The sequence below is a fragment of the Simochromis diagramma genome, unplaced genomic scaffold, assembly GCF_900408965.1.
Source record: "Simochromis diagramma unplaced genomic scaffold, fSimDia1.1 OVJJ01000753.1, whole genome shotgun sequence".
Taxonomy (NCBI): domain Eukaryota; kingdom Metazoa; phylum Chordata; class Actinopteri; order Cichliformes; family Cichlidae; genus Simochromis; species Simochromis diagramma.
In genome coordinates this window covers 11,183,839-11,211,826 of record NW_024387523.1, presented here as the reverse complement: position 1 = coordinate 11,211,826, position 27,988 = coordinate 11,183,839, and the positions used below count along the sequence as shown (strand labels likewise).

The following is a 27,988-nucleotide window of genomic DNA, read 5'->3' as shown; positions in this document are numbered from 1 at the left end:
ATAGGTCTTTTTTTCTTTTTTTTTTTAGAACATCTATGCAATATTAACCATTTTACACTCTGCTCTCAAGGGTCACAAAACATCCATCGACTGAAGGGGTGGGGGTGGGGTGGAGTCAGTGGGAAAACAGCGCATTTGTTTCCAGTTAGATGGTCTTCCAGGTTAAATGATGTTTACCTGCATCGCTGTGATATAGTGTGATAATAGCACCACTCCAACAGATAACACTGCCTTGCTACGAATACGAGGAATCACAGAGGGGAGGGAAGGAGGACAGCAAAGAGGGTTGGTACTAGCGTCGATGATTCCTCATACAGTAGGTGAATGACAAAGTGCTGACGGGGCCAATTACCTTTGACTGGATACTGATGGACAAGAAGGTGGGGCTTACGAATAAGGGAGTTTCCTTGTGACTGGATTTAAAGATGCAGGGCTGGAACCACGAACAGGAATTTCCACAGTGAGACGTGACGCTGCGAAAAGACATTAGCCCCCTTTGTTGGGACGCTGTTTCCTCGTTCCTAAATCTGGAAGTTTTGCTGATGCTTTATGTCAGTTGGTCTTTCTGCAGGGCTGAGATGTCTAGAGGAGGAGGGGCGCGCCCGCTCCATTCCTTCAGCTGCCCGTCCTTGAAGAGGAGGTTGAGGGCGGGCAGGGGGACACCGGACTCTGGCGGGGGCTGGCTGAGAGGGTTGGACACGCCACTGTCCAGGTCAGAGGGCTGGCTGCCATCCTGCCAACACGGGGTCAAAGGTGACAGATCAGAACACCAGGCAGCGATATGAAGGGCAGGGATATATTTTTATAGGAGGAAAAGCCAGCAGAAGGGTTCCTGTGTGATTCATGAAACAGCCCACCATTTCAACCAGTAAATACTGCTGCCACGTCCTTTCGCTTAATCATGTTACCTTCGTGCTGCAACACCCTGATTCAGCTCTGATTACTTCACTTATTTTTTCCTTTGTCTCCAATTTCTGTCTTTTCTTTCTTTCTTGCACTAAATGTTCACCCAGCTCCACTTCCTGTTTTGCATTGTAATGTTCATGTCTTTAATTGATCACTAAAATTAAATAAACACCAACTTAAAGTGGACCCATTATGCAGTTCCTTATTTTCTGTCACATATGTACTATTACGATGTTGGATGCTCCTATTACACTTGGCAAAAGCTTCAACTAATGAGGTCGGCGCATGTGTAAGTAATCGCAGAAGGCTGAAAGCCGAGCTTACAGACTGCTTAAAACACTCTGATTGAGACCATTTTTTTCTACTTTTGTCTCTTTATGATTACAAAGAGAACAGATACCATTAATATAGTCATCCAAAGGCAACCAATCAGAAGAAAGATGCCTTAATGAGACTAAGGGGCCATATCAAGGCCAAATAGAAATAAATAGAGATTGTTATTAAAATGTGAATGAAAATCAGCACAACAGGTCTGTTTGAAGGTTTTTCCTTAAACTAGCTGTGGGTCACAACAGTGTTCATGAAGAGTGTGAACGTGTGTTTAAAGTGGTGAATAAGAATCACTTTAAAGCACTGAGGTTAAAAGTAATAACAGTTGTTAATTATGCATAAAACTGAACCCTTCCTTAGTTGCACTGCAATCAGTCTGCATTCAGTTTCTTCTTCACTCCCTGTGCATTTGGATGCCATTTTTATATGTCATTAACTTTTATCTCATCTTTTATCGTGTTTGTTTTGTCCTCCTCTCTAAGCTCTGTTCTTTCTCTTTTCTTTCCCCTCTGACCCTCCAACCAATCACAGAAGATGATTGCCACTCCCGGAGCTTGGTTATGCTGGAGGTCTCTTCCTGTTAAAGAGAGTTCTTCCTTTCTACTGCTGCCAAGTGCTGCCCATCACCTGATTGTTTGGGGTTTAATGTTGTAGGGTCTTACCACACAATTTAAAGCAACTTGAGGAGGCTGTTCTGAATTGACGATATATAAATAAATTGAAAATGAACAATGCTTAAATGTTAACATTAATTATGCTAAAACAACATATTTATATTTTTACCACATTGTACTTTCCTGTTATTATCCTCTTTCTGTCTCATAAGGCCCACGTGGCTCGTGTCTTGACTGGACATTTGGATGGATTATCAGTCTGGGACGCTTTTTAGATACAAACTGTGGCGATCTGAATCGATTTAAACAGTTTATGAAAATAAATGGATAAATTATTGTCAACCTGACATTTGCTCTTTTCACTGGCCAAGACTTTTACTTTTGAGCAGGATTTCTTAAGCGGACACCTGAAGAAACTGCAAAGTGATTTTACCTGGAATGACTGAACGAAGCTCAACACCTTGAGTGACAGTTTTCGGCTCGAGTGGAGTAGCTCTTGAAGGCTGAAACAACAACAAATCTTTAGTCAAGCATCAACACACGTCAAAGCTCCTGTCACAGTTTTTATGTAAAAGTTAAGCTTTAGAGGATGCTGCCTGATTTTGGTTTTTACCTCTCGTTGCTGCAGAGCTTGTGCGAAGCAATCTTTCGACACACTTTGCGGTTGAGCTCAGAGCTGAAGAGGGGCATGCCAAAGCACAGTTCAAGAGGGACCCACTCGTCTTCAGATGAAAGGGCTGAGGGGGGAAAAAGAGATTGGCAAGGGAAAGATGGACACAAATTACAACATAAGACACTGACAAGAGCATTTTGGTGTTGAATTTAGCATGGAGCCTCTGTCACACTTTAGCTTTAGCTCTTAGATTCTTCCCAAACACTTTCAACTAACAAACATCTGATTAAATACTACTGGAGATATCCTAATTAAAAATAACACACACTTACTGTCTGTCTTTCCTTTGCCTTCACCGTTGTTCTCCTCTGTCACAAGCTCAAAGGACTCAGTGCTGCCATTAGTGTCCAAGCCTCCACCTAGATGGGTGTCTCCTGGAAGAGAAGTGACAAAATCTAAGTCACAGTTAAGGCTTTTGAGTGTTGTTTGTGGGTAAATGGTAAGAGCTAGAATAAAGCCTATAAGACCTTCAACTGAGAAGCTTTTTTAAAATCATTTCTTGCCATTTGCTGGATTTACATTGGAAATTCATCTGTTAAAAAGCAGACCTGCAGTGTTGTATCTTTAACTTGGCGCGTTAAATGAGATTTGTGATCATTTACATCAAGATTCAATCAGCTGATCTGAAGGTAAAGGCTAAAAGTGTTCGATCCATATGCATTAGCAAAGGCAATCACAATAAAAGAAACTATTCTGCAGACAAACGGCATAATTAAACTGGACTGTGAGCGATATTTATCCAATCTGCACCATTAGTGCTATTATGGCCATCGCAGGTAAGGGCACCACTGCTAGTTCAACCCGGCATGCTTTCCATCCAGCACCCTCACATGCACAGCCGTAAAAAAGAAGTGCACGTGCGAGCTCTTGTTACCTCTGCACTCAGTGCTGTCGCTGGGCCTGCGGCGGTGCCTGTTGTTGGAGTTGAGCATGGTGATGTAGCCACACTGGTGCTCCAGATCCACATGCTCCTTCAGTTTCTGCAGTGCCTTGTGCACGCACATGTTGGAGTAGGAGAACTCTGCACAGGAGGCACACAACACACACAGTGGGATCATGTTAAACACCAAACGGGGCAAAGCTAACACTCAAAATGACACGATGCAAAGATACGACCACAATTTATCTGCTGCATGAGGCTGTTATGGACTGTGTTTATTCATTTGGCCGGTTACATTTGTTCAGTAAGCACATTAGGAGGATGAGACTTAAATGGTACTTTTAAGCAAATGCACAAAGAGAGGGATTTTACAGGATTCAAAATCTAACAGTGTTTGATGAGTTAAAACCCTCAAAGCTGAAAACAGTGAATGTTTGAGTCAGCAGAGAAAATATCACAGTTTGAAGGTATGCTTGTAATTTATGCACACCCTGCCAGTGAAAGTATACCAATGCTGATATATCATTAGCGTATAATACAGTATAACAGTATTATCAGTTAGCAATTTAAGGCTGTAAACCAAGGACACATTGCTACACTTTACCTAATCTCTCTGTAATGTTAGGAAGTACGAACATGCAAATAGAAAGACGTGAATACGTTTTATTTTTATATAATAATTTAATGTTCATTGACAGCCCTTTTAAGCTACATTCAGAGTCACCTTTAAAGAGGACATCAGTAGTAGAGAGACCATCCTTTACATTTAAGAGTAGCCTTTCAGGGTTGTTCTGATATCTGATTCAGATTCCCTCTATGCATCTTACACCACAGGTTTTCTGGCTATGAGTCACCGAGTCCACCAAAAGCAAACTGAAGACTTTGTACATTTCCTCTTCCTTTGGAACACATGAACCCAAGGTCAGATTAGGAGCACGAAAAATGAGCAGATGGAAAAAGCCATATTTCACAACATCAATAAAAACTTCAAATGGCCTGATATCTGAGGTTTTTATTGTGTTAAAATCTATTTTTGAAATGTTTATATCTTATTGAAATATGCTGAATTGTAGGACGGGGTTCTATTCTGCACCATGAATAGCCATAGGAAATCAAATAAAGAGTCTGCGAGGCCTCCTAATCTCCAATCTGTGGGTTTGAGTTTTCCGTTTCTGGGGAGAACAGTAGCGTGTCAAGAATACTATTGTGAAGCAAAAAAATCATGGTTTCATATTTTCTTATGAGAAAAACCCCTTTCTCCTGTTATTTCACTATCACCTCTCATTCTTTGACAGCCACAGCTTTCTCTGCATAGGTACACTTATGGTTCGCCGATGTTTAGCAGTGTTTTTAAAACAGTTTGATTTATTCAAAAACTTTAAATCTTTAAATCAAAAATAGAAAAGAAAATGCTTTGATTTCTGTAAAATAAGACAACACAGATTCAGCATGTGAGACAGTCGCGCCTCTGTGCAAAGTCAGTCTCCAAAGGTCCATTTTGAGCCAAGAAAATGTCCCTTTTTTAACATTTTGTCTGATTCAGTAAAACAGGACTCTTCATTATGGTTAAATGCAGGTTGGCTATTTGAAAGCTGCTATATCAAAACAATAGTTTATGCACAGACAGGTTCTTACCTCCCTTCAGATCCTCCTCATCAAAAGGGAATGGGATGTGCACCATTTCTCCATGCCCATGCATACCATGACCCTGTGGATTACATGCACATGTAGTTTAAATTACAATCAGTGCACATTTATACACAAACACAGCAAGAGTTGGTACAAAACGTACAAAAATGTCATCAGACAGCATTAAATGAATATTAAGTTAAATAATCTGGTATTAAAGGCAATATTTTATCCTCTCAACTTAAATGAGGTTTAAGACAACAACATAGAAAAATCAGCCTCATCTGTGTGAGTTTACCTGGATGAGAACAGCAGAGTGTGTAAGGGCATCGTTAAGCATTGTCAGCACGTTGGACGTAGGGACCACTCCAGGGTCGTGACCCCAGGAAGTTATCAATAACCTGTCATAGACCTGAAGAGAGAGAAATGGTTCAAGGGATTCAGCAATGAATAACTTCACTCATCATCAGATCTTTCCAAAGCAGCTTTCAACAAACTGGACAAAAAATAATAATATGAAGAAAAACACATTTTATTTAACATAAAGCTTTATAAATCATAATAAATTCTAATAAATGATAGTAGATGTGTAAAAGTGGAGATAGGTTTGCAATTTTACACTTCTTTTTGCCCCCAAATAGCTTTATTGTTTATGTAAATGTAAATACAGGTTTCTACATGTAGGACAGCATCTCAGTTGAACCATCTACCAGTTTTTGTTTAATTTAGAAGATCGAAAAACAAAAAAGAATAAGAGGAAACACGATTTTCTTCTAGTTCAACTGTCATGCCATCTTGTCAACCTCCCACTAGGTCAATATTAGCCGGTTAAATTAATCAAGGTTCCACCCTGCTGCTGATTTTACATGCCAAGGATTTTGTTTGGCTCTCTCAAACTGAGAGAGAGCTTTTAGATGAAATTAAGGTGTTATCCTCATGTCTCTGGTTAATTATTTTCACTCCATAAGTGACTTATGGACTGAAATTGTTTAAATGTGTAACTTCCTGCACTGCCATGAGAAGGCAGAGCAAACAAACAACCAACTCCACAGTAAGAGCACAGTTCCTCCACCCTTCGCTCTTCAGTGACAATCTCAAGCTGGCCCAGTCTCTCCTTTAATCAACAGACTCACACACAGGGCTCAACACCAAACAGCACTTCAGACTTTACAGTCTGTGTCACTTTATCAGCTTCTCTTTTCATTACGGAGGAATTCTGCCCGACTCTTCTTTACAACGTTGTTTCAGTTCATTGAGATTTATGGATATTTATTTATACACAGCTCTTTTAAGGTCCTAAATTTCAATCAGCTTGAGGTCTGGACTTTGACTGGGTCATTGCAGCACATTGGTTATTTTCTTTTTCAGTCATTTTGTTGTAGATTTCCTGCTGCGCTTTGGAACATTGTCCTGTTACATGACCCAATTTCAGCCAAGCTTTAGCTGTCAGACAGATAGTCTCGCATCTGACTCTGGAATAGTTTGCTACAGAGGAATTTAAATACTGTACTCTCCCCGAAGGGCTGTGGCACTGGAGGATTCAGGTTAACACACTCCAGAATGCTTCAGACCAGCAAGCTGCCAAAACTTCAGCTTTTATGAATACACTCACACTTGCTGATGATCAGTTAATCAAGTGCATTTGATTAGAAGCACCTGGCTACAACTTACACTCTTATCACCTGTGAAAGCAGTAAGAGTGTACTCAGTTTTTCACAGGACTGTGAGATCGTTTTAAGGCAAAACATTTTCTTATTTACCCCCGCAAGCCTCTACTCCATATGTTATCCCAGCGTGAGATAACCTGGTTCTCCTATGGAAACTCTCTGTCCTTCCACAGTCAATTTGAAATTCCCAAAAAATCAAAAATTGCTTTCACATGATTCTTATTACATGTTAAGTGTTAGCCCTGCAACAGACTGTCAACCTGCTGGCTGGCTGGCTGGCTGGATTGGCAGTTGGATTGCTCCTAGTTAGCTTTTGCCTTAAAACTAGGTCATTAGTGTTACAATGACCCATTAAAAATATTTTGCATGTTTTCTGAACCTATTGAAACACCAACAAATTAAGAGACATGTAGATAAAAGGTGCAAAAATACATGCATGCAAGCTATGGTCTAATAGGTCCATTTGCATGACATTACACATCTTCCCCTGAGAATCTACTATATCAAGTCATCATTAGGTCCTTGTCTCACAATCCCAGAGCTATTAAAACAAATCCCACAACCAGTAGGAAGCCTTTGAAGAGAAAAATGCAGGTTAACAGTGAGATATGACCAAGGTCCACGAGAGCCTTTGTTTAGAAAAGAGCTAGCCAGCGCTCTGATTACCCGTCCTTCCGACTCACTGAAGGTCAAAGATTTGAGAGGGTAGGTTTTAAAAGATGAGTGAAAATGTGACTCAGCCAACTGCTGGTCCAACACAGTACTGCTGTTTTTTAATCTGACTAGACCATGTCTCTACGCCTCTGACTTACACAGCTGATTAATCATTAGTTTGGACAAACCTGGAAAATGTCCGGCAGCTTGCGGAGCCTGGAGCCTTTGGAGAGCAGCAAAGACGGCGGGCCTTGGCCAGTCACATGATACAGGTACAGCTTGAACCAGATGGAGCTCACCTCAGGGATGGCTGGGCCAATGTGCTACAAGGAGAAACAAAAACACACACGCACTCATACATAAGTTTACAGAAGCAGAACTAACGCATGCACACTGGGCAGTTTTCCCATCTCATTCCTCGCATAAACTCACACTTCACATCAACCTAAAAAAATAACACAGGCGCATGACAATAATTGCGTCCGTGTTGTTCTTCTGTCTGAGGGGAAACTGAAGCTGCTATTAGAGACGTGAGAAGAAAACAAAGACGAGAATTTGGTAAATTCCACTTCACTGAGTCGCAGCAGTGTTAGAATAAGCAGCAGCGTGAATGGCACAACAAGAGTTTAACTTCTTTCCCTCTGTCTCTCTGAGCTCAGCTAGAAAGCTGGAGTGTGGCCAGGCAGAGGAATTACTGGTGAGCCTCGCCTCCTTTCCTTCCCTTTTCTCTATGTGTAGCCTTGTTGTTGGGGCAACTGCAGGCTGAGCACTCGGAGCACACACACAATCACAAATCAATCCCGAGCGCATGAGTGTGTACACTACAAGAGAAGGCAAACACAACCAAACGGACAAACTCATTAACTGTCAGCTAGAACACAAACACACACACATAAACGCACTCGACATGTACCCAAACATCCCAGCATGCCAAATAGCAGCCCTTCTGCTCTCCTTCCTTCCAGGCATCATACCTGAGGGGTGCAGCTGCTGATGGGTCTGATCTCGTTGCTGAGCGGTGCCATCGAGACCAGCAGCTTGTAGTTCTTGTTGAGGACGCGGCTGCAGGTGGCCTGGTCTAGACCCAGCAGGCTCTCACAGCGCAACATGTCCAAGGGGAAACCTAGTGAGAGGAAAAACATGAGAAAATCCTGACTTACCTCCTAAACAGGCTAATGCAAATGTTTATGCGCATTAAATTTGTAGTGTTGTCTCAGGATAGAGAGACTTAACGCCACAGCAAAAAATTTGCACTCCACCGGACTGTTATGATGAACTGGGAGCTTTGTTCCAACCATGCCCTGTCATCATGCACTGTGGGTAGTGACTAAAATAATGGGATTACAGATACAGGGAGTGCAGAATTATTAGGCAAGTTGTATTTTTGAGGAATAATTTTATTATTGAACAACAACCATGTTCTCAATGAACCCAAAAAACTCATTAATATCAAAGCTGAATGTTTTTGGAAGTAGTTTTTAGTTTGTTTTTAGTTTTAGCTATTTTAGGGGGATATCTGTGTGTGCAGGTGACTATTACTGTGCATAATTATTAGGCAACTTAACAAAAAACAAATATATACCCATTTCAATTATTTATTTTTACCAGTGAAACCAATATAACATCTCCACATTCACAAATATACAATATCTGACATTCAAAAACAAAACAAAAACAAATCAGCGACCAATATAGCCACCTTTCTTTGCAAGGACACTCAAAAGCCTGCCATCCATGGATTCTGTCAGTGTTTTGATCTGTTCACCATCAACATTGCGTGCAGCAGCAACCACAGCCTCCCAGACACTGTTCAGAGAGGTGTACTGTTTTCCCTCCTTGTAAATCTCACATTTGATGATGGACCACAGGTTCTCAATGGGGTTCAGATCAGGTGAACAAGGAGGCCATGTCATTAGTTTTTCTTCTTTTATACCCTTTCTTGCCAGCCACGCTGTGGAGTACTTGGACGCGTGTGATGGAGCATTGTCCCGCATGAAAATCATGTTTTTCTTGAAGGATGCAGACTTCTTCCTGTACCACTGCTTGAAGGTGTCTTCCAGAAACTGGCAGTAGGACTGGGAGTTGAGCTTGACTCCATCCTCAACCCGAAAAGGCCCCACAAGCTCATCTTTGATGATACCAGCCCAAACCAGTACTCCACCTCCACCTTGCTGGCATCTGAGTCGGACTGGAGCTCTCTGCCCTTTACCAATCCAGCCACGGGCCCATCCATCTGGCCCATCAAGACTCACTCTCATTTCATCAGTCCATAAAACCTTAGAAAAACCAGTCTTGAGATATTTCTTGGCCCAGTCTTGACGTTTCAGCTTGTGTGTGTTGTTCAGTGGTGGTCGTCTTTCAGCCTTTCTTACCTTGGCCATGTCTCTGAGTATTGCACACCTTGTGCTTTTGGGCACTCCAGTGATGTTGCAGCTCTGAAATATGGCCAAACTGGTGGCAAGTGGCATCTTGGCAGCTGCACGCTTGACTTTTCTCACTTCATGGGCAGTTATTTTGCGCCTTGGTTTTTCCACACGCTTCTTGCGACCCTGTTGACTATTTTGAATGAAACGCTTGATTGTTCGATGATCACGCTTCAGAAGCTTTGCAATTTTGAGACTGCTGCATCCCTCTGCAAGATATCTCACTATTTTTGACTTTTCTGAGCCTGTCAAGTCCTTCTTTTGACCCATTTTGCCAAAGGAAAGGACGTTGCCTAATAATTATGCACACCTGATATAGGGTGTTGATGTCATTAGACCACACCCCTTCTCATTACAGAGTTGCACATCACCTAATATGCTTAATTGGTAGTAGGCTTTCGAGCCTATACAGCTTGGATTAAGACAACATGCATGAAGAGGATGATGTGGACAAAATACTCATTTGCCTAATAATTCTGCACTCCCTGTATAAATGAGCAAAATAAGAGTTGGCCTTGTAGGGTAGCTGGGCTCAGCTGTATAGATAGGGTGATGAGCTTGGAAAGCATGGAGCAGAGGCCATCTGATTAGGATGCCTCCTGACTGTTCTTCTTTGGAGATTTTCCAGGTGCATCCAGCTGGGCTGAGATCTGGAGTTTTTCAGAACTTGCTCGAGGGATTATATCTCTCATCTGGCCGAGGAATACCTTAGAAACCATAGGCTGAAGGATCTTTTTAGCTAATCTTCAGTGAAAAAACTGGTAATCATGTGTCCTAAAATGTTAACTATTCCTTTGAAAAAAAAAAAAGGGCTTGAATAGTTATTTCTAAGTGTGGATGCTTTAGACAATAATGTGGTTGATGATTGAACAGAGCAAAGATTTTTTTTCTTGCTTAAGTTTTCAAAGGATATTTTTGGCATCCTTGGATTTAAAATCCTTGTATCTTGCAGTGGAACCTATTGAATCTAAGAGATGTCTATGATATTAAAGGGTGAAAGACAGGAGGGCTGGTTTAGCTGACTAGGTGAGTAGACGATCCCATGTGCCATAAGACCAATGCACAGGCCCAGGTTTGCATCCTTCCAAACACCATTTACTGCCGTGCCTTCCCCCTGGTCTTTATCCAAGCTTTACTGCATTCTCTCTACTGTCTGATCAAAAAATCCCCCAAAATAGATTTTAAAAGGGGGTGAAAGATAAATAATTTCAAAGATGCATAAAGTGACTTATATTTAATTAACAAAACGGGGATTAATAATCTACAAGATTTGCAAATGTTCATTCTGACAGTATCAATTGTTTCTGAGTGTTTTGTTGTAAAAAGTGATTTACCGCCATAATAACTCATCATTAACTACACCTGCAACATGGAAAATGGCACGCACACTTCAACTTTCTATTCTCTTTATTCTAATACAGTTATGAATGGCTGGTCCAATAATTAAAAAAAAAAAAAAAAAGTCTCCTCTGACTTTACCAAACGTTTTTTTTTTTTTCTTTGCTTGACAAATTTCCTTCACTTCCCAAATTAACAATGATCATTAGACTCTTTGGGGGATTAGTTTAGCTTCAGCCAGCAGGCTCTTACTGCTCTCACTCCTCAGCTGAGCAGCAGCAGCATGAGGAGCACACAAAGATAAGACAATCAGAAAGGAGGCACACGGCCAAACCAAACAAACAGCATCTGGTGGCGCAATGGAAGCTACACAGAAACTCAGAGGCTTGCTTTGTCGATGCTGGAGGACATACTCTCTTCTGCTCCCTCTAGAGACACAAGCTGAACAATACAGGTTTACTCTGTGTACATAGTATGCCGTTGTCTTCAGTATTTTCTGTGAGCATATTTAAGAGACAGCAGTGAAGGCCAAAAGAGACAATAGTGAGAGATGCCAGCCAAAAGCAGCACAACCAGCACAACCAGCAAAAAAGTAATGATGTATTGATTTTCTGAGATCACAGAACAAGTTGCTGAATGGAAGACATTTACAATTTTCTATAACTGCAGTCACAGCAGCTCAGAGTACTTTCTTAGGTAACAGAGTCAGGATAAAAACATGAACTCCTGATCAGCTGAAAACAGACCACCAGAACCACTGATGCACTTCAAAGTTACACTGTGTCACATTAAAAGAGAGCTTATTATAATTATTTCAAGCTCAGTGCTTTTGTTTTTAGACCCTATTATGACAGCGTAACTTTAATATTTGACATTAAAAATAATCATTGTTTATTTTATAACCTACTTCGGTGCTGCTCAGCTCATTTTATCTGAAAAAAGCTGCTTAGCTCTTCTTCCTGTAAACCATCTTTGTGGCTGACACTTGTAAACAGAAGGTTTGAGAGGATTAGCTAATTACAGCCAGAGCTGTGTGCCTGAGACCTGATCCCTGAGATGACCACATTAGGGTCATCTCGCCCTTCTATCCCATTATTATGATTTAAGAGTAAAGAAAAAAACAAAAACAAAAGCTGTGTGAAACCAAATATTTAAAGCAGGCTGAATCCTGAGATTCTGGCTCACAATGATAATGAGCATCCACCACTATAATTATAACAGTAATTATATGGATGTAACTGTAGCTGTAGATAAGGTCATCTAATAATCAGAGTTTTGGTGTTTCAGTTCATGCATGCCAAAAGCAAAGATACTGAACAGGTTTCCCTCCATGATACTGAAACAACAAAATCAATATATTATAGTAGGGCTGGGCCATATTTTATTAATCCTTTATTTATCCAGGTAAAAATCTCATTGAGATTAAAAATCTCATTTCCAAGAGAGACCTGCCATATCATACCGTTCACGGTAATACCGGTGTAATGTTGGGCAATGAGGAGAGTGAAAGTGGTTCGTTGAATGAAACGGATGGACCAGAACTGGTTTGTAAAAATGCTGCAACTTCAGTGGTGTGGAACTGGTTTGGCTTTCGTCCGTCAGATACACAACAAAGCGCTATTTTTGGTAGAGCATGCTAGCGGGCCGTCGTTATTACTGTGTTTTTTGGAAAATACGGCACACTTAAAATCAATCCTTTGATTTTTCTGAAAATCGGCAGTGCCCCTTATAATCCCGTGTGCCTTACGTATGAATTCTGGTTGTGTTTACTGACCTCGAAACGATTTTATGTGGTACACGGCGCTCGAAAATCTGTCAAATGTTTCAGTACGACTTTGCTAAGCTACGAAGCCGCACCGCTTGATGGATTGTCGGAGCTTTACAGCTATCGTAGGCAGGAGCCTCGCGGAGTGATACGTACTGTGCTTCAACATAATATTACTGTATTGTGTGTGTATAACCTCTTTTTAAGTTTTGTGGATATTATACATGGTTATGCTGAGGATATGTCGGCCAATTTCCACTGGAAATGCCTTTTGGTTAAATTGTCAGCAAGAATTTCCATTTGCACGGTAAAATTTTTATATAGCTTTAATGCACTTAAAAAACAGCTGCTTGTTTAAGTGAAAATACATTGATGGGGTTTTTTGCACTAACAAAGTTGAGGAGTTGTAAAGTATTTTGTGTAGCGTCAATTATATCGTCAGTTATATCGTTATCGCAAATTTTCAAATGTATATAGTTATAAATATTTTTGGTCATATCACCCTGCTCTATATTATAGATAGTAACTCATTTAGCTCACAATCGACCACAGTTCATAGGTAATTGTCCTTAAAATAACAAAAGTGACCTTGCCTTTGAGCACACTTCTGGATGAAGACCCATTGGATGATCACTGTATACAATTTTTACTAAAATCTGACCAACACTGTAAGACGGGTAGCCAGTCTTGTAAACTGGGGATGGACGGGTGACTGGTAACAGACCCCGTGTCCTCGTCAAAGTGCTCATTTGAAAATAAAGGCGGTGTAACTGCATAATTACCTATGTTTGGAATATCAGGTCCCTGGTCCTGAGTGAGTTCTTTGTTGTAGCGCAAGAAGAGAATGGTGTTTTTCAGGGTCAGAGCGTGGTCAAAGTAACGCTGAGCCTCGCCCTCTGCTGTGCTCTCCACCTGAGAGAAACAGAAACGAGTGGAGAAGTTCCAACTCAGAGTTTGTGTGACTGTATTCAGATGTCTGCATGTAGTGTTTGATGTCTGTACATACATGTGTATTTGTTGCACCTAGTTAGCATCCTCTCAATTTAAGCTAAGCTTTTGATGAGAGATTTTCTGAAAACAAGAAAGAAATTCTGATTTCTGGTCTCACCTTCTCCAGCTCAGCCAGGAAGCTGTCGAGAGTCTCATCCGACAGCTTGCCCACTTCAAACATGGTCACAGCATGACTCTTCAGGTTCTGATAGCATGACAACAGAAAACGATTAGATCAACAGTAAACATCCAATTTTTTACAAGATAAGTTTTGTTTTTTGTGTTTTTATATGATTAACAGCAGTGATAATGATACAAACATAGTTTGAGGTACTTAATTGCTCCAGATTTTGCTACTCAGCAATTTAGACACAGAGATTTTATTTTTCCAAAATAAAAATAAAAAGTACACTCATATTATAGTTCAGACTGAGGCAAACATCCCTCTGCACCATTCAGCGAGCAGCAGAACTCACATGCATGAGCAACACTGCATTAATGAATATTTTCCCTCTGAGAGATCACAGCACAACCACTATCTTTATCTTATGCTTGTTACCCCACCCTACCCCACTTCCACTGATGCGAAGCCTTCACGTCCACACTCTTTCACTTACCGGCGATAAGTTGCCCATCATCAGGAAGGCTGTAAGGGTCGAGTCAAAAAGGAAGGCGATCCTCTTGGTGGGTGCAGCTGGGATGCTCAGGCTGCTAACGCTACCTGTGTCTGCTACAGAGACATAAAAATATGCTGTACCACTCATGCATACTGCAGCAAGTCTAACAGCACAGCTACATGCGAGTTATTCTTTTAAAACTAGTGTTTTTATGATTAACTGCATTTAGAAGACGAAAACTAAAGCCTCTCTCTATCAAACAGGCCTGATTTACATGGAGATGTGACTGATCAACAGTCACTTATATGACAATATCCACTAAAGCAAATTTAACAGTGCCACCTTAACATGTAAAACAAAGTTAAAATCAGCTTAAATATGAGAATGTTTTAGAGAAACACCTATTAATGTGAGAATGAGTTTCAGAAACATGACTGAGCTTTCTTAGGGATTCATTAACACTGCTGCTTCAAACTCAAATCATAAAGTGCTCCGTGTGCGCACATCAGCATTTGCATACATTGCAGAATATGCCTGTGTGTGTGTGCATGTGTGTGTGTATACAGACCTTGGTCTTCCAGGCTAGTGGTGTCTGTATCTGTGGCTGAGGAGCCTCCCTCCATTACAGGACTGCCCTGCTCCCAGGACAGCAGCATCTTCTGGGGGTCCATAGTGCTCCTACAACAGTACATAACAGTACACAGTACATAAAGGACACTGTCACCACACCACACACTGTCACCACATCACACACTGTCACCACACCCTAGTAGTTCATCATGTCCTAAAGCTGGAGAAATTAAAACTCATTAAACATTGATGGCATTGAATTTTTATAAGAATAACGTTGGTGTGTGGCGGTTTCTGGAGTCTCAAACGCTCGAAGCTTCCATTAAAATGTTGGTTTTTCGTGTGCTCAACTGTGTAAATGTAAAAATGTATTTCAACAAATTGCACTACACTGAGGTTTCAGATGGTGTTTCGCTGACTGACCGATGACAACACATACTTGAGCCTGTTAACAGATGGGGCGTTCTTCCAGGTGGGGTGGAGCTGGTCTGAGCTGAACACCTGACCTTTCTTCACGGCGAAGCCGAGGCGACAGTACATGGACACTGCGTTCTGATAAAACACAGGAGAAGCACACGCAAATGATGCTTGATCCCACAAATAACATATCTGAAACCATATGTACACTTATCAGCCACTTTATTAGGTACACCTGTTTAACTGCTCCCAGTCACATGGCAGACATGTAACGCATGTATGGAAAAACGTTTCCTGGTTTAATGAGCCTCGATTTCTGCTGTGACATTCAGATGGTAGGGTGAGAATTTGGTGGAAACAACATGAAAGCATGGATCCATCCTGCTTTGTAAGGGTTCAGGCTGGTGGCGATGATGTAATTGTGTAGGGGAGACTTTGTGGCTCACTTTGGATGCTTTAGACCCACTAAGCATTATTTAAACACCACACATCTGATTATTGCTGCTAACCATGCAAAACCCTTTACTGCCATTAAGGCTGTTCTGAAAGCAAAAGAAGTCCAACCAAGTGCTGGGAAAGTGTATCTAAAGAAGTGGTTGTTGAGTGTGATAGTGATACAACAGAGAGAGATGCAATAATAAGGTAAGGAAAGAAGAAAAGTGGGTTACAGATTTTGCTCTAAAATGTCTTGAGACCGTCACCAGAAAATTTGGTATTTTTATCTCTCTCTTCTGGGAAACATTTCTTCCCGCATTGTGCGATGGTGCAATCTCTGATGACAACATCGCCCTTAGCTTTACCGCTGACATTTTTCTGACTAAATTTTCTTTTCTAGTACAGAAATCCACCCTGCAGTAGTAAGAGTAACTCAAAACTACGCTGTCTAGGTTCAGGCAGTTATATCCATACAAATTACAAACTTTTAAAGAGTTTATTAGCAAGATATTTTAATTCAGACCTCATTTAACATTTTAATCTAAATATCAACAGTAAATTAAAAATCCTGAAAAAAACAACTGTATTGTCAAAAAAAGTCAACCGTTTCAGTGCAAAGATGGACAAATGTCATAAAAACGTGTAGCCCAAGAAAACCAACCCCCTCAGTTTGAATGGCTTTAAGAGGATTTGAAATTACATTGTCAAATTATACTGTAAGCAGAGATGCCTTGTGAGAGTCTCAAAGTGACTAAAAGCAATCTGAATAGTCTTTTGCTTTCTTTTCTCCCTAAGAGCATCATCCAATTACTGGCTGCTGACTCAACTGGTCTCAAAAACTGAAGAAAAAAGAAAGGTAGTACAGCTGTACTGTACAGCTGTCTGGCCTTTTCATTATTTCCTCCACTTCTACAGTCATCAACTCGCCATGCTGTTAAGTCTTTTACTCAGACATGAGCATAGTGAGCTTGATTGCTTTTCACACCTTTACACCCGAGAGGTGCAGGCTGAGGTCAACTAGTCATCCTCTTATCATATCAAAAGAGGCCCTGGGAGGAAGTTTCTTTCAAATGACTTAGGCCATGAAGTGGTTATTGCACAGGAGGAAAGTTCAAACTCAAGTCAGGATGGGAAAAGTTTCTGCACAATGGAGACCGCTCAGACATCTCAATCATCTCAGAAGCTACAGGCCTTCTGCTGGAGACTCGCTTTAAATCGCTGCCTTCAACCACTTCTCCTAAGTGCTGCTTTTCAGTTGCACCAATGAGATGGGACCAAGTGATGATGGAGTGCAGCTGGAGCAGCAATTCAACAGGAATGATGCCGCTCAGCCCCTCTGGTAGAGTCATGGGTCATGATGGATCTAATCGTGGCACTCAGATACACGTCTGCGTGGGTGTATATCCCAACCAAAACGGCCAAATTGTGCTGAAATGTCTCCTCACTTGGCTACATATTATCAAAAGCTTTTTCCCCACCTCAGAGTTAGTCTCTGAAATTCCAAGACAACAAAAGTCCGATGTGATAGCTGCTTATCAGATAAAATGCCACAACGTCACATCCTTGAAAAGCAAATTCCTATTCCTATGCGGCAAAACATATTTTTCAAAACAAGCTGCTCCCTTTCTTTCATTTAATCTAAACGCTGCTCTGCCATGTGTCTTTGCAGACAAAGAGAAGCAAGAAGTACGTTTAACAAATCTCTTCTAAAGCAACAGTGGACGCGCAGAAAATCACTTCTGCATTTTTCTGTGAAAATTTTAAAAGACATATTTCTCAGATCTACCGTTTCCCCATTTCTCTTCTGAAAAACTGCACTTCAGTTACAGTAGGATGTGCAGATGCCTACCTTCACTAAGTCCAAGTCGATCTCCAACACATTTGCCAGCTGGGAAGCGCAGAGGGAGGCAGGATCAGGAGACACAAAAAAAGTGTTTGGTTGAAATGTTGATCGATAAACAAACACACACACACTCTCTTACTATGATCGCAGCAGCCAGAGGATAATGAAACACATTTCTAAAGCCTACCTCTGCTACGTTTGTTTGCTCATCAATGGACACAAAGATTTTGTACAGAAGCGTTTCAAAGTAATCGCCCTGGACCCGGTTCATGACAAACCCTTCCAGTGGGGGCACTGAAAGACACAAACAGTAACCAACAACTGTTCAGCAACTCTTTAAACACAGAACTGTTTCCGTTCCCTTCTTTTTAAATACACTACAGTACTGTGCAAACGTGTGGACTGACCTCCTCATCTCCCACATTGATCCCACACTGCTTCAACAATGTTGAGATCCGAGCTCTGGGGAGGCCAATCCATGCCTGATTGTGTTTCCCAATGTGTGTTTTTCTATGCAGCTATGAATTTACTTGACTGACAGTGTGTTTGGGGTCACTGTCATACTGAAAAATGAAGCTTTTGTCAATCAGATGTTTTCTAGATGGAATTGCGTGGTGGATCAAAATCTGATTTATAATTCCATCAATTTACCACGACAGAGCCTCCACCGTGTTTTAAGCCCTCGCTGATTTGAGCATCACAGACCTGTTGCCACTGATTTTCAGTCCAGTTCTTGTGTAATTTGGCAAACCTCAGCCTTTCCTCCTATTTGACAGCTATCCTTCCACTGAGACCATTTCTGATGAGGCTTCAGTGAGCAGTAGATTTATCAACTGAAATGCCATCTATCAGGTCCTGTGTCAGGTCTTTGCTGGATTTTTGCTATTTCTTAAAGGCATGGCTTGAAGATATTGTTCGTCTCATGCTGGGATATGCCAGGTTTTCAGCTAATAGTTGTTTGGGAATCATCTTGTTGGTGCAAAAACACACAAACTGTGTCATGTTTGACATTTTTCATTTTTCGACTATAGAAATGGGAACAAAAGAAGTGTTTTTGAGACAGGCTGACAGTAGCAAAATAACAAAAGATACAATTTAAAATTAGCTCTTCGCTCAGCAGCCTGGTACGTATAGACACATATTTCAGTTAGATGCTTTTTTTGTGCTTGAATGATTCACAGATCAGGTGTTAAGTGGCTTAACAAACAAATGCATTCTGCTGAAAATGGTCAGTTACAAGGACTGGAATAAAAATAAGTGAAAAAGGTGCCAATGTCCAAAAGAAAAACTTTTGCCAGAGAGCCTCGAGAATTGTTTCTTAAAAATCACTTGAAAAATTATAAGAAAATCTGGTTTCTTTAAGAAAAACATAAAGAAACTCAGGTTAGCTTGAAACTTTTGCACAGTACTGTGTCTGTAATACTCTTATAACACGTGATTTCAGATCAGTGCAAATTCATTCCCATAATACTTTTTTAGCTTTTAGCATTTCATTTATGTTCAATATTTAGACAGCAAACTTTCTTAGCCAAAAAAAATAGAATAGGGATGTTTAAACACACACACACACACACACACACACGTACCTGAGATGCAGCTGTCATCAGATATGGGAACATCTAAGTAGATGAATCCCCGGTTGTACAAGCCTACAGCAGAGAAAAAAACAGTATAAAATACTCTCTTTGTATATTTGCTGTTGCTATTTCCATGTGGAAACTAATATTATGACAGAACCTGTGCAGTTACTGCTTCATCAGAGTAGAATAATAGTATGCTGGAAAAACCTCAACCCAATAAAAATCTCATCAGAATATCTACACATATTCAGATTGCAAAGCGTCTCAGTGCATTTTATTCTATTTGTTGCCACTCAGTTACCAGCACTCCTGTGTAGAGGTTCATCACACTCAAACTGATCTCTAATTAACATCTAAGTTGCAAGAACACAACCTTCATCCCTGTGTTTCACCTCCGAAAATCAGTCCAACACACTGAGGTAAGACTGAATCTGCTCTTACTATAAACAACTAACAAGATTTAAACATTTGCCACCTAATTTATGGTTGAGCACGAGCAAATAGAACTGAGTATTTTGCTCACTTAAGACCACGTTGTACTCCATGGATCCTGCCAGCTGAGGACCAGAATCTATCATCTTATCAATGGCTTTCTTCTCAGCGGGAGAACAGATCTGCAAGTTGATCCAGTAAACAGATGACATTAGCACACACCTGTACCACAGAAATATGCTTCAAAAAAGGGTTTTAAAAAAAAAGCACCCATGGTAATCCAACTTTATATTATGTGTTGATTTCTGTTTCTTTATTTTTCTTGTGGAAAAAAAGAATTGTTAGAAAAATTCGCTCATTTATGTTTTAGGTTGAAAACAAAAACATTACACCAGTAATTCTTCACCGTCTTCACTACACTCATTTCATGTTGTTCCTTCTTCTCTTCATGTGTATGTTATCCTTCCTATGGCACATAAACATCTAAACAGACAGAATTACGCTAAACTTCCAACATGAGGATCCAAGCTTTCTCATCCTCCCTACCTATGTTCACCCAGGTTTCTTTGGCCTGTCTGTAGCTTAAACCACATCGCTGTATGTATTCTGTACGGCTGTAAAGAGCTTGAGGCAAATATGTGATTTTTGACACTGAGCTTTCTATAAAAAAACTGACAGGGTCTTATTGTACATTATTTAACTGAAACAAATCAAGAAGAAAAGAGTCAAATTTCTGTCGCACCCTTATGTCGTCCTCGGTGATGTAGCCTGTCTGTGCCACCCACCACGGCTCCACGGAGATCTCGACTGGTTTGGCCGGCAGTAGGTCCCGTGCTGTTTTCCTGCGGAAAAATTTCTAAAGGTGGAGACAAAGATTATTAAAGAGGGCTCAGCAATTAGCAGGTGAAGTGAGAAAAGTTAAAGATATTAATATTCTAACTACAAAGATGGACAAACTAATGGACAAGCAATCAAAGTAAATAAAGCAAAAAGGAGAATTTACTTTAATTCAAGTTGCTAGTCCGTACTGACTTTACTAACCATCTATGGTACACTGTCGGGCCCCAGATTGCAAAGTATACCTGGCTTCGTTCAGCTTAAACAGACTAAAAAGAGCACAGGTGTAATAAAACACATTAAAATACATATTAATGACATCTTACTTTGGAGGACCTGCACTGGTTCATCAGGTCGATGTACTGGTTTCTCCCAATGCCAAGTAGCCTTAGACCTGTGGGATGGTTGGAAACATGAGCCAGTCAACTTATCACAGGTGTATAAAATCAAGTCTGCCTTTACCAAAAATTGTGAAGGAATGAGTTTCCCAAAAGAGTTCACTAAATTTAAATGTGGTACTTTTATTATTGGATTTGCAACAAGTCACTTTCTGAAATTTATTCCCCCCTAAATGTTCAACAGTCAGTTATAAGTGGTATTATTGCAACGTGGACGTTTTTAGGAACAAGAGTGCAGAGGCACATGGTGCATAAAAGTCACCAACGCTCTCCTGAATCAGTAACTGCAGTTTTAAACCTCCTCTGACATTAAAATCAGCACAATAACCGTGCACCAGGAACTTCCTGGCATGGATCTCCATGGCTGAGCAGCTCCTGTCGGTGTAATGTGTAGGAGGCTCAGTACTTTTGTCCAGTCTAACCTGGCTGCAATGATCCTGCAATATTCAGTCTGGCTTCTTGTAATTACAGACGTAAGACCTAAGACGTTCGTCAAGAAGGAAAGTTTGAGAATCAGTTCCTTTTTAGTGTTTTTCCAACTTCTTTCAATAAAAGTTATTTCAGTAAAAAACCCTCATGAGGTTTGTTCAAAGTTTGTGCAAGTCCAAACAAATCCCAAACAAGTCCCACACAGATTCTCCAATACAATTGCCTGACACACACACACACACACACACACACACACACAAACACAAACACACACAGAGGCACACACACACAAACACACACACACAATCCATCCCCCAACCGGCAGATAGAGATAACAAGAGTAAGCGTGTGCATGCATATTTATTTCTAATCAAACGAACACATTTTTTCTGAATCTGAGGAAATTCTGGGCCATGTAGCAAAAAGTTTCATGTTACACTAAAATATTCAAATTTGTCTAAAACTCCCACCTCGTCCCCTCCCCTGTGCTGCGCTGGGTTGCAGGGGGGCAGAGTAAAACGTGCTGGGACAGGTGCCAACGCAAACAGGAACGAGTAAGATCGCAGAATCCTACACTTGCACCCTGCTGCTACACTGAGACACAGACACAACACACAAACATCCACCCACGTAAAACTCTCTCTCACACACTCTCACTGCCTCTCCATCCTCCCACTTCTGCATGACACACTTCCAGACTTCCTCCAGAGAGATTAGTGGAGTGAGGCCCCTCCGAGTACGGCTACGATCGCCTGCTGGCGGCCTTCTGCTTCCACGGCATGAAGGTCCTGCACTGCCAGGACTCAGCCACTCACTAGTCAACACCAAAGCCCATTTCAGCTGACAACTAAAAATCAAAGATCACAACCAGTGCCCATGACTTTTAACTAATTTTAATCAGGCTCCACAGTCATTTCCCAGAAAAACGCGGGTCCTCAGAAATGAGGCCATTTTTTAGGGGGAAAAGCAATTTTCATTATAATTAAATAGCATTTACACCAGCCAATTAAAACCCATGGCAATGCTCTGGTTTGGTTATGGAAACACAAAGCAATTATTTAGATTTGTTATTGAATTTAATAAGCGGGTTACAAAAGCATTCCTGTAATAAAATAACAAAACCACAGCAGGGTTTGGGCTTTGAGAGAATTAACAGCAGTTTTACTAAGAAGCCTTAAACCTCCAATATTCAAGAACCAAAACACACTAAAAACACTTAGAAAAATGAGTCGAGAAAACTGTACAGAGACAAACAACATGTGCTACTCATGCCTAAAAGCCAGGGTGCCAATCTTCATCTTTATCATCAGCTTTTCAAAAGCCAGATTTTCTGAGAAACATTTTTGACACGTTGCTTTAGTTTATCTTTCAAATGTGATGTGTTACACAAGCTGTCTCCCCTAAATAGAAAAAAAGAAGTAGAAATTAAGTAAAATAAACTGCCAATTATTTCTCTTGATTAACTGCTTGGTGTGAAAAATGACAGAAAATAAAAATGTATTCAGTTTCTAATTAATAAAAATGGGGTGGGGGGGGATCAGGACATGCTGAAATGCCGAAACAAATGAATGTTTGCCAGAAGAAATTACTTACACGACTAACTTAATATCAAAATAGCTGCTGAATAACTTTCTGTCAATCATCTTAGAAACTAATGAGAGATCAGTTTTGGTACAGGTAACACAAGTACAAAGGAAGTGATAGGCACCAAGAATAACACAGAAAAGCCACGCAACCGAAAAAGATCTGCAAAGAGGTTTGAAGGGCCTCTCCAGTGAGCTCCTGACTCTTGTTCTCACCCCTAATCTTGGATCTCTGGATCCTTTAATAACCATTCAATAACAAAAATAAACAATCAATAAGAAAAAAAAATTAAACAAGAACTGGGAAAGTTGGGGAGCCAGAGACAGTCAAGCTATTTTAAAAGCGTAGAAGAGAAGAAAAATAACTCACAGTCAGCTGCAGTGAAGTTGGGCAAAGAGTCGTAACTCTTCTCACTGTTCATAATATCCTGGAGGTGGAAAGAAAAAAAGAGGAGAAAGGAGAAAAAAAGAAGAATTAAACTAATTTTGTTCTCCCCTTTCTATGTCCCCTGTCTCTGATTAATAACAGGATTAGCAGATCTGAGCAGCCGTGCTAATTTCGACTCCAAGTTTTCATTAAGTGCTTAAGACGGATTATCAGAATATGACATAGCCTTTGGCAATTTAGTGGTCACAATTAAAGCTCAGTCAAGTTTGGTTTAGCGTGCAGCAGAAAGTGGGTGAAACCCCTCTCAGTGAGCTGAAAAATAAATGCTGTTCCTTTATGTGTATTTATAAATTAGGTAAAAGAACATTAGCCACATCTGTCCTATGAAATGGGAAGTACACTAAATGTGGAACAATCGAATGTGACAGTTGGTATCTGCACACAGAGTTGTGGTAATGGAAATACATCTGAGAGCAGGCTGTATAAAGGAATTACACCAACTATGTAGTCAGCCACAAAATTGAAGTAATTCAATTACAAATGCATTATTTTCCATCTCCAGTCCCGTGAACACAAGAGCTCAGTCTTTGCAATCTAAATGAAAATGCCAAAAGTCAAGGAGAACCCTTCTCCCTGACAGACCGGTTCTCTCTGCTTTATCAGTGAGTGTGAGCTGTCGTGCAGGCAAAGCTCAGACTGACTGCAGAGCAAACAGCAAAGATTTTTCCCGGGTGTGTTTGCCCTGGGATCAATCCTGTGCATGGCCCTGAGCTGGTAGACGAGGCTTTACTAGACGCTGACTGACACCTAGTGCCTGACTGATGACAGATCTGGGGAACATAGGAAACATAGAATATTCCTCCCTAAACCTACACAATGTCTTATGACGTCCTTAATCTTACCTTTTAGGTTCAAAATGAACCAACACACAATCATTCTAACCAATGACAATACACCCATTTATCCTTTATGCAGGGTGACCATAATAATCCAGCACATCTACTCAGGTGTACCAAACAATGCCGTATACTCGTACTATTCATGCAACAAAAGCACACTGAACTAAACAGCTGGGAGCTGTGAAAAGCTCAGATCCCTCTGCTTGTATTGGTCTTTTGGATTCCTTGTTTTGTCCCTGCAGTTCCTGCACTCATTCCCAGGGATGCCAAAAACTGAAGACATTGTTCATTTTAAATGAACAGAGACTGCATGTTTCCAGTCAATTAGAAAACCTTTGCCACTGAACAATAAGTATGTCTGCTCTGTTCCTCTGGGTTTACCTGCCCCATCGTTCTAAAACCAACGGGAACTGACAGAACGACAGATGTTCAGGTATACGAGAGGCTGTTCACAGAGATTATGATAATGGGAGCAAAGTTAATGCTCTGGTATTGCACTCTTCAACGCAGCATGAGTTGCTTACCTCCATGATTCCTATGTAATACGAGAACGGGGTGACTCGTAGCCCTTTGACCATGATGTCAGACAGGTGGTAGGGGTACAGCATCAGGTGGTCCCGGCTGTACTTCAGAAGCTCCTCATAATATTTGCGCTCATCCTTCCTCACGTGGCGCACTGCTCAGAAAACAAACAGCAGTCAGAGTGTACATACAGAAACGATCTCTCTACATCACCATCACATCTAAAGTGATTCGATGTAATACATAATGCACTTTATTATACAGGTACATACACATGTTTAGCCACTGTATGATTATTAACAGTACAAGTATTTTCAGTTGTATATTACCTTTTCAGGTCAAATATGAAGGATAATCCTATGATCAACACCAAAAGCAGAACAAAACATGGACAGAGCTAATAAGACATCACCCACAGGTGAGTGGAGTCCCATTTTTAACCCGTGTGCTTCCTGTTTTTGCTGTAACTTTTTTTGAAACCTGACATAATGAGTGAAAGTTAGTTCTAAATGGGAACCAGAGGATACTGCATGCTCACTCGCTAACTGACAAGCAGGATCCAATAGCCGTGCCCTGGTTTATCCTCCTAATTATCACCATAATTTGCAAAATAAACTTTGTGTTTTGCTGAATTTGCTTTGAAAGCAGAGAGTGGGATTACAGTTCCATCAGAGAAGTGTTTACTGAGGTCACAGAGCCATGAAGCTTAGTGCTGTTTTCCCATAGACTTTTATGAAATCAGAAGTCTTACTGCAATGATAAAATAGCACTGGGGTATGTTTCTCTGCAAGGTGATATGGTGAGAAAGTTTTTGCCCATCATCAAGCACTCTCTGGTGGGGTTATATTTATCCCGCCACAAACCACTGTCTGTCTATTAATCTAACACTCAAACATCATGTAGCTCACCCTGTATGTTTACCCCTGCTGTGTGTGTGGGGGGGGATAATATTGCTCACCTAGGTTATTGCGGAATCGCAGCTGGTTGCGGATGCTGTACAGGAGCACTTGCTTCTCATACTCACGCTGAGAGTTCCCCAAACTCTGCAGAGAAAGGAAAATGCCCAGGTCAACCACATTAATGTGTCAGGGGATGAAACCAAACAGGGCCTCTTTTAAACCTCCTGTTCTCCAGCTGTCTGTGAAATATTTTTCCATACTGGAATATTTCCTGCTATTAGATGTGATGTCATATGTGTTGAGAAACGTGTGAAACCATATTAACTGCAAAGATGCAATGAGGGATTTGAATTTGACACAGGCTAAGAGGTAGGTAATAAAGCAAGAAGCATCGTCTTGTGCTTGATTTTGGTAGCACATACCTACAGCATACTTCTAGTTACTTACAAGGCCAATACACTGGTTGGTATTGGACCAATAATGACCTTAAGCAGATCAGATATCAGCAATGACCTGTCTGATCCTCAATGGACAGTTTATGTGTCATGATGTAATCCACAGGTTTTAGAGCCACGGTAGTCCCTGGATTCATGATAACTCACACAAAAAATGAGAAGAGATATTTTAAATTAAAGGAAAATTAACAATGGAATTGGGGCATAAGCTTAATATTGTATCTAAAGCTGTTTTGAGCGAGAGAAAACTTGTTATATTGTGCACATCAGGCCAGATGTGTACACCAGGGGCCCCTGGAGTCTCACTGTTTCTGATGAGTAATCCAACTTTTCAGAGGGTGTATGAGGATGCAGCAGCTCAAACTGCTCATCCACCCACCTCCTCTTCACCGAGACATGTTGGCGTAGTGGCACAAGAAGAGAAGGGGGGGTCATGCATTTTACTGACTAACTGTAACAGCACATTTCAATAGCATTAAATGCACCAGGCACAAATACGTAAAAGCCGTATCTGCAGGTGACATACACGCTCTAAAATCATGTGGTGCCCCCACCCCCACCCAATCAAACAAACTGTCATGTGATGCCAGTGTGGCTTCAGTAGCTGGAGTGTAATGATGGTCAGTTATGGCTCCGGCTGGATGGTGAAGCCCTGCAGAGGACGGGGAGCGAGCAGTGCGACACTGACAGTTGCCAGTATGACAGAGAGCAGCCCCGGTGACATTGACAGGTTCCCCTTGCGGTGTCCCCCCTCTCTCCGTGCCCACAGGAAACGTTAAAAGTCGGTACCTGTTTGACGTTAGCTGGGAGCTTGTTCCACGGGTAATTCTGCCTGATGTGAAATTCCACGTCCGTGTTCATCGCTAGCTAGCTAGCTGGCTACAAGTAGAATTCCTCGAGACGATCGGAAACGGGCTCTCGGGAAAGTCCACGGTGACCTCGTCCCCCCCGGACACCCAGCAACCGAGCGAAGGGACCCCCGGTTTGAGGAGAATTTTTTTCTCCAGCGGTTATTTTCCTTCACAATAAACCGTAACTTCCTTGTTGTATTTTCGAAAGAGCCGTTCGTCACGCTCGTGGCTACTTTCGTCACTTCCTGTTGAGGAGTGACCGTGAACCTGAATGGAGCAGGAGAGAGCGGAGTTTCAAATGAGAGATGATGTTAGCGCCGTCCAAATCAATGGTTTATCTTAAAGTGCGATTATTACTGCATTATTTTTAGTATTTTTAGCACATGTGGAGCATTTTCCACCCCCACGGCAGCCTGTTTTAATCCTAATGAAGACGTGAAGCCAGAAAGTCAGGGCCGTCCTGACTGACTGGATGGGCCACTTTGACTGGGGGGGGGTGCATAACATAACTTGTTTTAATAGGTCTCATTTGAGATCATGATTTAAAGATAGCCTCACAAGCTGATGAGGACCTTCTTAGTTCCACAGAGACAATAATAACCAAATAATTAACATGGGCTTTGTTGTTACTTCAGTAACATGTGTTAAAATTTTCACGACTAAACCATATGACTTTAGTGTCAGAAAAAATCAGCTGAGGGGCACAATGACATTTTGGGATGGGCCTCCATCCCCCAAAACCTGTCCATATCACTGATGATGCAGAAAAGATATTCTTTTGTTTGAGGGAAAAGTCTAAGGAATAGCCTAAACCTGCAGGGCTCTGCATGTTTTTGGAATCCTGCTCAAACTGGAGTAAATATTATATATGTCTGTAGGCTATGAGCATATTTTTCACACTCATACTGTGAGTATTTGCATTTAGTGTGGGTCAAAATATTGATACAGCAGTATCTTATTATTG

General features: G+C 41.1%; 1 protein-coding gene across 2 annotated transcripts; it reads right to left on the bottom strand.

The window, feature by feature from the left end:
* Window positions 1–16: 16 nt before the first annotated feature.
* fam91a1 (family with sequence similarity 91 member A1) lies at window positions 17–27,276 on the bottom strand. Of its 2 annotated transcripts, none has more exons than XM_040020804.1 (24): window positions 26,963–27,276; window positions 25,778–25,862; window positions 24,822–24,973; window positions 23,381–23,438; window positions 20,927–20,994; window positions 20,506–20,619; window positions 19,855–19,945; window positions 19,338–19,400; window positions 17,939–18,045; window positions 17,758–17,796; window positions 15,496–15,608; window positions 15,055–15,164; window positions 14,487–14,596; window positions 13,988–14,074; window positions 13,662–13,791; window positions 8,328–8,476; window positions 7,542–7,676; window positions 5,331–5,444; window positions 5,039–5,111; window positions 3,398–3,544; window positions 2,796–2,897; window positions 2,464–2,587; window positions 2,284–2,353; window positions 17–733 (listed from the first exon to the last, which is right to left on the bottom strand). In XM_040020804.1, the coding sequence occupies exons 1-24, from the start codon at window positions 27,032–27,034 to the stop codon at window positions 548–550; spliced, it is 2,499 nt and encodes an 832-aa protein (XP_039876738.1). In that variant the 5' UTR covers window positions 27,035–27,276; the 3' UTR covers window positions 17–547. The 2 variants fall into 2 exon arrangements, with proteins under 2 accessions (XP_039876738.1, XP_039876737.1); XM_040020803.1 differs by having other exon boundaries at window positions 14,487–14,599; window positions 26,963–27,275.
* Between the last annotated feature and the right edge of the window lie 712 nt (window positions 27,277–27,988).